The 14,156-nt window shown below is 39.3% G+C and overlaps 1 protein-coding gene across 3 annotated transcripts in view; it reads right to left on the reverse strand.

The window, feature by feature from the left end:
• The window catches only part of ARHGEF12 (Rho guanine nucleotide exchange factor 12), a 1,204,049-nt gene that overhangs the window by 183,879 nt on the left and 1,006,014 nt on the right, over window positions 1-14,156 (reverse strand). For all 3 annotated transcript variants that reach the window (XM_053691590.1, XM_053691589.1, XM_053691591.1), the window contains one exon: window positions 8,145-8,245. In XM_053691590.1, the coding sequence (XP_053547565.1) occupies window positions 8,145-8,245 (101 nt within the window). The remainder of the gene's footprint in view (window positions 1-8,144; window positions 8,246-14,156) is intronic.

Below are 14,156 nucleotides of genomic sequence, written 5' to 3' on the forward strand. Positions count from 1 at the left end.
TCTTAAAGGCCCAAGGGGAAGCCACTGCTCTAGTAGAATGACCCGTAATTCTCTGAGGAGGTCTATGTCCCGCTGTTTCATAGGCTAAGCGAATAAGACTCCTCAACCAAAAAGATAAGGAAGTCGAAGAGACCTTCTGACCCTTACTCTTCCCAGAATATGCCACAAACAAGGAGGAAGTTTGTCTAAAATCCTTAGTAGCTTGAAGATAAAACTTCAAAGCACGAACCATATCCAAATTATGAAGTAAACGTTCCTTCGAAGAAGGATTAGAACACAAAGAAGGGACCACAATCTCTTGATTGATGTTGCGGTCTGACACAACTTTAGGGAGAAACCCTAACTTAGTACGTAGGACAGCCTTATCCGAATGGAACACCAGATAAGGAGGCTCACATTGCAAGGCTGCAATCTCAGATACTCTGCACGCAGAGGCAATAGCCAGTAGAAAGAGAACTTTCCAGGACAACAATTTAATATCAATTTCATGCATAGGCTCAAACAGAGTCCGTCGCAAAACTTTAAAAACCAGATTCAGACTCCAAGGGGGAGACGAAGATCTGAACACAGGTCTGATCCTAATCAGAGCCCTAACAAAAGACTGAACATCTGGAAGCTCAGAGAGCCTCTTGTGCAGTAAAACAGACATGCCAAAATCTGAACCCTCAGGGAATTGGCCAAAAGACCCTTCTCCAGACCATCCTGAAGAAACAACAGAATCCTGGCAACCTTAACTTTATGCCAAGGAAAACCACGCTCTTCACACCAGAATAAGTAGGTTCTCCACACCTTATGATAGATGCGACGAGTAACTGGCTTATGAGCTTGGATGAGAGTATCAATAACTCTCTCAGAAAAACCTCTTTTGGCTAGAACTAAGTGTTCAATCTCCACGCAGTCAGCCTCAGAGAATCTAGATTTTGATGAACAAAAGGACCTTGTTCCAGCAGATCCCTGCGACAAGGTAATTTCTGTGGAGAAGATGACATCCTCACTAGGTCCGCGAACCACGTCCTTCGTGGCCACAAGGGAGCAATCGGTATTACTGACGCCTGCTCCTGCTTGATGCGGGACACTACCTGAGGAAGGAGTGGTAAAGGCAGAAAAACATAATTTATGTAAGAACTTACCTGATAAATTCTATTCTTTCATATTAGCAAGAGTCCATGAGCTAGTGACGTATGGGATATACATTCCTACCAGGAGGGGCAAAGTTTCCCAAACCTCAAAATGCCTATAAATACACCCCTCACCACACCCACAATTCAGTTTAACGAATAGCCAAGAAGTGGGGTGATAAGAAAAAAGTGCGAAAGCATATAAAATAAGGAATTGGAATAATTGTGCTTTATACAAAAAAATCATAACCACCCCAAAAAAAGGGCGGGCCTCATGGACTCTTGCTAATATGAAAGAAATGAATTTATCAGGTAAGTTCTTACATAAATTATGTTTTCTTTCATGTAATTAGCAAGAGTCCATGAGCTAGTGACGTATGGGATAATGATTACCCAAGATGTGGATCTTTCCACACAAGAGTCACTAGAGAGGGAGGGATAAAATAAAGACAGCCAATTCCTGCTGAAAATAATCCACACCCAAAATAAAGTTTAACGAAAAACATAAGCAGAAGATTCAAACTGAAACCGCTGCCTGAAGTACTTTTCTACCAAAAACTGCTTCAGAAGAAGAAAATACATCAAAATGGTAGAATTTAGTAAAAGTATGCAAAGAGGACCAAGTTGCTGCTTTGCAAATCTAATCAACCGAAGCTTCATTCCTAAACGCCCAGGAAGTAGAAACTGACCTAGTAGAATGAGCTGTAATTCTCTGAGGCGGAGTTTTACCCGACTCAACATAGGCAAGATGAATTAAATATTTCAACCAAGATGCCAAAGAAATGGCAGAAGCTTTCTGGCCTTTTCTAGAACCGGAAAAGTTAACAAATAGACTAGAAGTCTTTCTGAAAGATTTAGTAGCTTCAACATAATATTTCAAAGCTCTAACAACATCCAAAGAATGCAACTATTTCTCCTTAGAATTCTTAGGATTAGGACATAATGAAGGAACCACAATTTCTCTACTAATGTTGTTGGAATTCACAACTTTAGGTAAAAATTCAAAAGAAGTTCGCAACACCGCCTTATCCTGATGAAAAATCAGAAAAGGAGACTCACAAGAAAGAGCAGATAATTCAGAAACTCTTCTGGCAGAAGAGATGGCCAAAAGGAATAACACTTTCCAAGAAAGTAATTTAATGTCCAATGAATGCATAGGTTCAAACGGAGGAGCTTGAAGAGCCCCCAGAACCAAATTCAAACTCCAAGGAGGAGAAATTGACTTAATGACAGGTTTTATACGAACCAAAGCTTGTACAAAACAATGAATATCAGGAAGAATAGCAATCTTTCTGTGAAAAAGAACAGAAAGAGCAGAGATTTGTCCTTTCAAGGAACTTGCGGACAAACCTTTATCTAAACCATCCTGAAGAAACTGTAAAATTCTCGGAATTCTAAAAGAATGCCAAGAAAAATGATGAGAAATACACCAAGAAATATAAGTCTTCCAGACTCTATAATATATCTCTCTAGATACAGATTTACGAGCCTGTAACATAGTATTAATCACAGCGTCAGAGAAACCTCTTTGACGAAGAATCAAGCGTTCAATCTCTTTAAATTTAAGGATTTCAGATCCTGATGGAAAAAAGGACCTTGTGACAGAAGATCTGGTCTTAACGGAAGAGTCCACGGTTGGCAAGAGGCCATCCGGACAAGATCCGCATACCAAAACCTGTGAGGCCATGCCGGAGCTACCAGCAGAACAAACGAGCATTCCTTCAGAATCTTGGAGATTACTCTTGGAAGAAGAACTAGAGGCGGAAAGATATAGGCAGGATGATACTTCCAAGGAAGTGATAATGCATCCACTGCCTCCGCCTGAGGATCCCGGGATCTGGACAGATACCTGGGAAGTTTCGTGTTTAGATGGGACGCCATCAAATCTATTTCTGGAAGTTCCCACATTTGAACGATCTGAAGAAATACCTCTGGGTGAAGAGACCATTCGCCCGGATGCAACGTTTGGCGACTGAGATAATCCGCTTCCCAATTGTCTACACCTGGGATATGAACCGCAGAGATTAGACAGGAGCTGGATTCCGCCCAAACCAAAATTCGAGATACTTCTTTCATAGCCAGAGGACTGTGAGTTCCTCCTTGATGATTGATGTATGCCACAGTTGTGACATTGTCTGTCTGAAAACAAATGAACGATTCTCTCTTCAGAAGAGGCCAAAACTGAAGAGCTCTGAAAATTGCACGGAGTTCCAAAATATTGATCGGTAATCTCACCTCCTGAGATTCCCAAACTCCTTGTGCCGTCAGAGATCCCCACACAGCTCCCCAACCTGTGAGACTTGCATCTGTAGAAATTACAGTCCAGGTCGGAAGCACAAAAGAAGCCCCCTGAATTAAACGATGGTGATCTGTCCACCACGTTAGAGAGTGTCGAACAATCGGTTTTAAAGATATTAATTGAGATATCTTTGTGTAATCCTTGCACCATTGATTCAGCATACAAAGCTGAAGAGGTCGCATGTGAAAACGAGCAAAGGGGATCGCGTCCGATGCAGCAGTCATAAGACCTAGAATTTCCATGCATAAGGCTACCGAAGGGAATGATTGTGACTGAAGGTTTCGACAAGCTGCCATCAGTTTTAGACGCCTCTTGTCTGTTAAAGACAGAGTCATGGACACTGAATCTATTTGGAAACCCAGAAAGGTTACCCTTGTCTGAGGAATCAATGAACTTTTTGGTAAATTGATCCTCCAACCATGATCTTGAAGAAACAACACAAGTCGATTCGTATGAAATTCTGCTAAATGTAAAGACTGAGCAAGTACCAAGATATCGTCCAAATAAGGAAATACCACAATACCCTGTTCTCTGATTACAGACAGAAGGGCACCGAGAACCTTTGTAAAAATTCTTGGAGCTGTAGCAAGGCCAAACGGCAGAGCCACAAACTGGTAATGCTTGTCCAGAAAAGAGAATCTCAGGAACCGATAATGATCCGGATGAATCGGAATATGCAGATATGCATCCTGTAAATCTATTGTGGACATATAATTCCCTTGCTGAACAAAAGGCAAGATAGTCCTTACAGTTACCATCTTGAACGTTGGTATCCTTACATGACGATTCAATATTTTTAGATCCAGAACTGGTCTGAAGGAATTCTCCTTCTTTGGTACAATGAAGAGATTTGAATAAAACCCCATCCCCTGTTCCTGAACTGGAACTGGCATAATTACTCCAGTCAACTCTAGATCTGAAACACAATTCAGAAATGCTTGAGCTTTTACTGGATTTACTGGGACACGGGAAAGAAAAAATCTCTTTGCAGGAGGTCTCATCTTGAAACCAATTCTGTACCCTTCTGAAACAATGTTCTGAATCCAAAGATTGTGAACAGAATTGATCCAAATTTCTTTGAAAAAACGTAACCTGCCCCCTACCAGCTGAGCTGGAATGAGGGCCGCACCTTCATGTGGACTTAGAAGCAGGCTTTGCCTTTCTGGCTGGCTTGGATTTATTCCAGATTGGAGATGGTTTCCAAACTGAAACTGCTCCTGAGGATGAAGGATCAGGTTTTTGTTCTTTGTTGAAACGAAAGGAACGAAAACGATTATTAGCTCTGTTTTTACCCTTAGATTTTTTATCCTGTGGTAAAAAAGTTCCTTTCCCACCAGTAACAGTTGAAATAATAGAATCCAACTGAGAACCAAATAATTTGTTACCCTGGAAAGAAATGGAAAGTAGAGTTGATTTAGAAGCCATATCAGCATTCCAAGTCTTAAGCCATAAAGCTCTTCTAGCTAAAATAGCTAGAGACATAAACCTGACATCAACCCTGATAATATCAAAGATAGCATCACAGATAAAATTATTAGCATGCTGAAGAAGAATAATAATATCATGATGTGTTACTTGTTGCGCTAAGGTTTCCAACCAAAAAGTTGAAGCTGCAGCAACATCAGCCAAAGATATAGCAGGTCTAAGAAGATTACCTGAACACAGATAAGCTTTTCTTAGAAAGGATTCAATTTTCCTATCTAAAGGATCCTTAAACGAAGTACCATCTGACGTAGGAATAGTAGTACGTTTAGCAAGGGTAGAAATAGCCCCATCAACTTTAGGGATTTTGTCCCAAAATTCTAATCTGTCAGACGGCACAGGATATAATTGCTTAAAACGTTTAGAAGGAGTAAATGAATTACCCAATTTATCCCATTCTTTGGAAATTACTGCAGAAATAGCATTAGGAACAGGAAAAACTTCTGGAATAACCACAGGAGATTTAAATACCTTATCCAAACGTTTAGAATTAGTATCAAGAGGACCAGAATCCTCTATTTCTAAAGCAATTAGAACTTCTTTAAGTAAAGAACGAATAAATTCCATTTTAAATAAATATGAAGATTTATCAGCATCAACCTCTGAGACAGAATCCTCTGAACCAGAAGAGTCATCAGAATCAGAATGATGATGTTCATTTAAAAATTCATCTGTAGGGAGAGAAGTTTTAAAAGATTTTTTACGTTTACTAGAAGGAGAAATAACAGACATAGCCTTCTTTAAGGATTCAGAAACAAAATCTCTTATGTCATCAGGAACATTCTGCACCTTAGATGTTGAAGGAACTGCAACAGGCAATGGTACTTTACTAAAGGAAATATTATCTGCATTAACAAGTTTGTCATGACAATCAATACAAACAACAGCTGGAGGAATAGCTACCAAAAGTTTACAGCAGATACACTTAGCTTTGGTAGATCCAGCACTAGACAGCGATTTTCCTGTAGTATCTTCTGACTCAGATGCAACGTGAGACATCTTGCAATATGTAAGAGAAAAAACAACAACATATAAAGCAAAATTGATCAAATTCCTTAAATGACAGTTTCAGGAATGGGAAAAAATGCCAAAGAACAAGCTTCTAGCAACCAGAAGCAATGAAAAATGAGACTTAAATAATGTGGAGACAAAAGCGACGCCCATATTTTTAGCGCCAAATAAGACGCCCACATTATTTGGCGCCTAAATGCTTTTTGGCGCCAAAAATGACGCCACATCCGGAACGCCGACATTTTCGGCGCAAAATAACGTCAAAAAATGACGCAACTTCCGGCGACACGTATGACGCCGGAAACGGAAAATAATTTTTGCGCCAAAAAAGTCTGCGCCAAGAATGACGCAATAAAATGAAGCATTTTCAGCCCCCGTGAGCCTAACAGCCCACAGGGAAAAAAGTCAAATTTTTGAAGGTAAGAAAAAATGATTAAATCAAATGCATTATCCCAAATATGAAACTGACTGTCTGAAAAATAAGGAAAGTTGAACATTCTGAGTCAAGGCAAATAAATGTTTGAATACATATATTTAGAACTTTATAAACAAAGTGCCCAACCATAGCTTAGAGTGTCACAGAAAATAAGATTTACTTACCCCAGGACACTCATCTACATGTTTGTAGAAAGCCAAACCAGTACTGAAACGAGAATCAGCAGAGGTAATGGTATATATAAGAGTATATCGTCGATCTGAAAAGGGAGGTAAGAGATGAATCTCTACGACCGATAACAGAGAACCTATGAAATAGACCCCTTAGAAGGAGATCACTGCATTCAAATAGGCAATATTCTCCTCACATCCCTCTGACATTCACTGCACGCTGAGAGGAAAACCGGGCTCCAACTTGCTGCGGAGCGCATATCAACGTAGAATCTAGCACAAACTTACTTCACCACCTCCATCGGAGGCAAAGTTTGTAAAACTGAATTGTGGGTGTGGTGAGGGGTGTATTTATAGGCATTTTGAGGTTTGGGAAACTTTGCCCCTCCTGGTAGGAATGTATATCCCATACGTCACTAGCTCATGGACTCTTGCTAATTTCATGAAAGAAAAGGTAGATTAGATTAAAACTCCAAGGCACCGCTAATGAATCTATTAGCTCCACCTGAGGATCCCTGGACCTCGACCCATATCTGGGTAGTTTGGTATTGAGATGAGATGCAATGAGATCCATCTCCGGCGTCCCCCCCTGTAGCATATTTCCGCAAACACTTCGGGATGGAGAGACCATTCCCCCAGATGTAAAGATAGTCTGCTGAGAAAATCCGCTTCCCAGAATGTGGATCGATGACAGCGAACAGCTGTGGGCCTTGCCCACTCCAGAATCCGCTGGTTACATGGTGAGCAATGCAGGATGGCCCCTGCTATGAGAAAAAACGCGCCAAGCTTCAAGCTGCTCAGTCTTGTAGCATCGCTCCTGACATGGACTTGAGTGAAGAAGCAGGCAGTGAAACTCGTCAACACCGGTTGCTTAAGGAGCTGTTAGCAGGCAGTCTAGATGGGTTCGCAGAAAGACTCTCCCTGCATCTCCAGACTCTAACTTTCGTCAGTGCTCTCACTGAGAAGCTGAGAAGACTACTTAAAACTCCAGTTCCATAACGAAAGGCAGATACCCCTCCGGAGGAACAACTCCAAAATCTTCTGACACTTCTCTGCCATCCTCCTGTGACGAAAGGCAAAGAATGACTGGGGAATGGGGGAAGTGGGAGGGATATTTAAGACTTTGGCTGGTGTGTCTTTGCCTCCTCCTGGTGGCCAGGTTCAGTATTTCCCAACAGTAAGGAATGAAGCAGTGAACTCTCCTTACATTAAGAAGGAAAAAGAGGGCGCTTAAAAACAATGTGTCCATTCCCCCCCCCCCCCCCCCAAGAAGAGAGAGTCCTTCACTACAGAAAGTTAGTCTAGCATGAACCAATATAAACACATAGAAGTCTGTGCAAAGTGTTTTAAAGCGCACCCAAGAAAAACTAGCAAATAATTTTACCGCTGCGGTGGTTTCATTTGAAACATTTCATTAGGATATTATAAATGAGAATTGTGGAGAAGGAAAATCATAATGTCATCCGACTTGGCAACTTGAATACAAGTTAGATCATTTTCCAGACCCAATCCCCTCTACTTGGGTTGGTCCAATAAAGAGATACAATTCTAACAGTCCTTTCTTTCCTCTGGATATCACAGCATGAACATCTACAGTGTGGTTAGTGATGTATCTCACAGACACTGACCTGTTTATTCTCTGCCTCTCTCACTGCCTGGTTCACATACTTAAGAATTCTGCGACAATGTTTTGCTGCTGTTTTAACCTTCTCCTTTTCATCAGGCCGATCTATAAAAAAAAAAATTGGTTAGATTACAAACTTGTAATCTAATGCAGAACAGTTTAATAATAATAGGATTATGAGGACAAATTATAAGATGGGAACACATGAAGCAGGGATCATCCTCTTCAGACAACACTTGCGACTTGAGATTTCTGAAAAGATTAAATCTATGTAGTAAAGGTCTTGTACATCACTGTTATATTGTGGTGCTTTACAAATAAAAGGTAACAATAGTAGTGATAGGAAGTTAATAGTCTAATAAAGAGACTTAAAGGGAAGGTCTATTCCAGAATTGTTATTTTTTAAAAATATAGATAATTCCTTTGTTACCCATTCCCCATTTTTGTATAACTAACACAGTTATATTAATACGCTTTTTACCTCTGTGATTACTTTGTATCTAAGCCTATACAGACTGTCCGCTTATTTGTTTTTTTGTTTTTTACAGACATGCATTTTAGCCAATCAGTGCCCTGTCATAAGTAATTCCATGGGCGTGAGCACAATGTTATCTATATGGCACACATGAACTAACGCCCTCTAGCTGTAAAAAAACCTGTATAATGCATTGACATAAGAGGAAGCCTTCAAGGTTTAGCTTTAAACTAAGACTACAAAGAGAACAAACCAAATTTGATGAAAAAAATGAATTGGGAAGTTGTTTAAAATTGCATGCCCTATCTTAGTGATGACGAACCTAGGCACTCCAGATGTTTCAGAACTACATTTCCCATGATGCTTTACTGGAATTAATAGAGCCTAAGTATCATGAGGAATGTAGTTCTAAAACATCTGGAGTGCCAATATTTACCATCACTGCCCTATCTGAAGCATGAAAGCTTAATTTTGACTAGACTGTCCCTTTAATAAGCAGAGAGCACAGGTTACTAAAGTCTAAAACAATTTTAAAAGGACTAATTAGCAAGTGAATGAAATCTAAAAGGGGACTGGTTAGTGTAAAATAATTTATAGTTTATAGCAGGGATGTACAACTGACAGCCAAGGGCCCCATGTAACCCTCTACGCTAGTCTTTGCAGAAATAAAAATGTGTTAATAGCTATAAATGTATATGCAGCCCTCAAGGCTACTAAAATATTGCTCTTCGGCCCCCATATATTAGGAAGTTGGACATCCCTGGTCTATAGCATATATAAGACTGGTTAGTCCTCTATATATAGGCAGAATAGTCATTGTGAGTTCATTTGACAGTGAAGGGGAGATCATAGACTTGCACAGAGAAGTGGTGAATATAGAGCTGAACAATATCTGCACCTCTCATATTTGTGTCAGTCTTTGATTTAAGCCGATAAAATGAACAGGACTCACTTGCTCAATCAGTCTTATGTATTGAAGTGAACTACAAGAGTACGTGCACACACAAAGTATACAGATAAGCATAAGGAATTCCACTGCCAGTGTTTTTCGGTTGTGAAACTTATTATGCACACGCACCCTTCAGTTACTTTGCATCTGAAAATCTATATGTACTTTCCACTCCACCATTAGTTGATCTATTAACAAACCAGACACTGTTAATTTCCATTAGCTGAAATGGTTACAGCTGATTTGACGGCAAGAAGAAAAACAATCCTACTTCTCATCACAACACTGCCTATAATTTCCAAGCATTACGCACTTTCCTGCATTTTTGTTCATTGCTGTTTATTTTGTTTGTTTTTATCATCAACCAGTATTTTTCCTGTCCAGACTCAAAGATAATCTCCCATTCATACCAAGGGCCACAAAACACAAATGTATAATAAAATAAAAAATAATAAATAATAATAATAAAAAGACAATGAAAAAGCACCTAAGTCTGAATTTCAAATGAGTAGTAGATTTTTTTCTGACAAATTATAAATTTAGTGAAGTTTTCCTTCCCACTGCATCATGTGACAGCCCTCAGCCAATCACAAAATGCATATACATATATTCTGTGAATTCTTGCACATGCTCAGTAGGACCTGGAGCCACAGAAAGTGTGCATATAAAAAGATTGTGAACATTCACATAATGGAAGTGACTAGGAAAGTTTAAAACTGTGTGCGCTATCTGAATTTGAGTTTAATGTCCCAACAAGTTCATAAACATCCTTTTCCTTTACACTCTGTAAGCTTGAGAGCCATTGAACCTGTAGTTCATTTTTGTATAGAAAAGTACCTACTATTGATTGTGCTCAAAGGCAGGCCCTTCTTTATTAAAGCTTGTTTGTGAAATTTCAATTTCTTTCATGTAATTGGCAAGAGTCCATGAGCTAGTGACGTATGGGATATACAATCCTACCAGGAGGGTCAAAGTTTTCCAAACCTCAAAATGCCTATAAATACACCCCTCACCACACCCACAATTCAGTTTTACAAACTTTGCCTCCTATGGAGGTGGTGAAGTAAGTTTGTGCTTGATTTTCTTCTGTGATATGCCCTTCTCAGCATTTTGAAGCCTGATTCCACTCAGAGTACAGTGAATGTCAGAGGGATGTGAAGGGAGTATCACCTATTAAATTCTATGGTTTTCCTCACAGGAAATCTTTTCAAGGGTTCTCTGTTATCGGTCGTAGAGATTCATCTCCTACCTCTCTTTTCAGATTGACAATATACTCTTATATTCCATAACCTCTACTGATAACTGTTTCAGTACTGGTTTGGCTATCTGCTATATGTGGATGGGTGTCTTTCGGTAAGTATGTTTTTATTTCTTAAGACACCTCAGCTATGGTTTGGCACTTTATGTATTAATGTAAAGTTTGAAATATATGTATTGTACTTTTATTTGCCATGAGTCAGGTTTATGTATATTTAATTTTGCAGACTATCAGTTTCAAAATTGGGAAAACATATTTAGGAAGTTATTTTTTCTTACCTGGGGTATAGTCTTTTCTTAAATTGACTGTTTTCATTAATTTTCGTGGGCAAAATTAGGCTTGCGAGGCCGCTAAAATGCTTATATTTATTGCGCCATTTTTGGCGCGAAGGTACGTTTGGTGACGCAAATTTTCCATTTCAGCCATCTAAGTTGACGCCAGGTTCCTTGCACAAGATTGCGTCTGCCATGACACAAGTTGCGTCATTTCCGGATGTTGTTAGCACCAAAAAAATTCATTTTGCGTTGCGCGTCATACTTGGCGCCAAATAATTTAATTATTTAAACCCCACTTCCTATATGCCTCCTGCCTTTTTCTACGCTCAGGGGGCTCTGCTGTTTGCATTTTTTCCCATTCATGAAACTGCCATATAAGGAAATTGATAATTTTGCTTTATATGTTGTTTTTTTTTCTCTTACATTTGCAAGCTGTCTCAATCTGATCTTGTCTCAGAAACCACTGTTAGAACCCTGCTGCCTGATAACAGTTCTACCAAAGATAAGTGTATCTGTTGTAAGCTAGCGGAGATTATATCTCCAGCTGTAGTATGTATCAGTTGTCATGATAAGCTTTTACATGCAGATAATGTATCCATCAGTACTAGTACAATGCCTGTTGTTCCTTCAACATCTAATGTACATGATATCCCTGTGAATATAAAATATTTTATTGCTGATGCGATTCAGAAGGCTTTGTCTGCTATTCCGCCTTCTAATAAACGTAAAAGGTCTTTTAAAACTTCTCATAAATTGATGAAATTTCAAATGACCGACAACATACTGATTTATCCTCCTCTGATGAGGATCTATCTGGTTCAGAAGATCCTACCTCAGATATTGACACTGACAAATCTACTTATCTCTTTAAGATGGAGTATATTTGTTCCTTGTTAAAAGAGGTGTTGATTACTTTGGATATTGAGGGAACTAGTCCTCTTGATATTAAAACTAGAAAATTCTGTTTAAAAACCTCCTGTGGTTACTCCAGGTTTGTTTTCCAATTCCCAATGCTATTTTTGATATGATTTCAAAGGAATGGAAAAGGCCTGGTACTTCTTTTATTCCTTCTGCTAGGTTTAAAAAGTTGTATCCTTTGCCAGCAATTAGATTGGAGTTTTGGGAAAAAATCCCCAAAGTTGATGGGGCTATCTTTACTCTTGCCAAACATACTACTATCCATAAGGAAGATAGTACTTCCTTTAAGGATCCTTTAGATAGGAAACTTGAATCTTATCTAAGGAAAGCTTATTTATATTCTGGCTATCTTCTCAGACCTGCCATTTCTATGGCTGATGTTGCAGCTGCATCAACTTTTTGGTTGAAAAGTTTAGCTCAACAGGAAACAGATCCTGATTTGTCTAGCATTGTTCGCTTGCTTCAACATGCTAATCATTTTATCTGTGATGCTATTTTTGATATCATCAAAATTGATGTTAAATCTAAAGCTATCTTAGCTAGAAGAGCTTTGTGGCTTAAATATTGGAATGCTGACATGGTATCTAAGTCTAGATTACTCTCTCTTTCTTTCCAAGGTAACAATTTATTTGGTTCTCAGTTGGATTCAATTATTCCAACTGTTACTGGGGGGAAGGGAGTATTTTTTACCTCAGGATAAAAGATCTAAGGGTAAATCTAAGGCTTCTAATCGTTTTTGTTCTTTTCGACAGAATAAGGAACAGGAAGCCAATTCTTCCCTCAAAGAATCTGGTTCCAATTGGAAACCCTCTTCAAGTTGGAATAAATCCAAGCCTTTTAAGAAACCAAAGCCAGCCCCCAAGTCTGCATGAAGATGCGGCCCTCATTCCAGCTCAGCTGACGGGGGGCAGATTACATTTTTTTCCAAAACATTTGGGTAGATTCTGTCCAAAATCAATGGATTCAGAGCATTGTCCCTCAAGGGTATCAAATAGGATACTGAGTAAGACCTCCTGTGAGAAGATTTTTTCTCTCACGCATTCCAGCAGATCCAGTGAAGGCTCAGGCCTTTCTGAAGTGTATTTCAGATCTAGAGCTTTCAGGGGTAATTATACCAGTTTTGTTTCAGGAACAGGGTCTGGGGTTTTATTTAAATCTATTCATTGTACCAAAGAAAGAAAATTCTTTTGAACCGTTTTGAAAGAGTGCCAACTTTCAAAATAGTGACTATAAGGACTATTCTGCCTTTTGTTCAGCAAGGTCATTATATGTCCATGATAGACTTACAGGATGCATATCTTAATATTCCGATTCATCCAGACCACTATCGATTTCTGAGATTCTCTTTTCTAGACAAGCATTACCAATTTGTCGCTCTTTCATTTGGCCTAGCAACAGCTCCAAGAATTTTTTTCAACAGTTCTCGGTGCCCTACTCTCTGTAATCAGAGAACATGGTATTGCAGGGTTTCCTTATTTGGACTATATATATTGGTACTAGCTCAGTCTTTACATTTTGCCGAATCTCACATGAATCAAATAGTGTTGTTTCTTCTTTGCATACATTTACTAAATTCTACTGTGTTGATGTATTTGCCTCTCCAGAAGCAGTTTTTGGTAGAAAACAGAATTTATTCTTACCTGATAAATTACTTTCTCCAACGGTGTGTCCGGTCCACAGCGTCATCCTTACTTGTGGGATATTCTCTTCCCCAACAGGAAATGGCAAAGAGTCCCAGCAAAGCTGGCCATATAGTCCCTCCTAGGCTCCGCCCACCCCAGTCATTCGACCGACGGACAGGAGGAAATATATATAGGAGAAACCATATGGTACCGTGGTGACTGTAGTTAGAGAAAATAATTCATCAGACCTGATTAAAAAACCAGGGCGGGCCGTGGACCGGACACACCGTTGGAGAAAGTAATTTATCAGGTAAGCATAAATTCTGTTTTCTCCAACATTGGTGTGTCCGGTCCACGGCGTCATCCTTACTTGTGGGAACCAATACCAAAGCTTTAGGACACGGATGAAGGGAGGGAGCAAATCAGGTTACCTAAACGGAAGGCACCACAGCTTGCAAAACCTTTCTCCCAAAAATAGCCTCCGAAGAAGCAAAAGTATCAAATTTGTAAAATTTGAAA

This window comes from Bombina bombina, chromosome 8, assembly GCF_027579735.1.
Source record: "Bombina bombina isolate aBomBom1 chromosome 8, aBomBom1.pri, whole genome shotgun sequence".
NCBI lineage: Eukaryota > Metazoa > Chordata > Amphibia > Anura > Bombinatoridae > Bombina > Bombina bombina.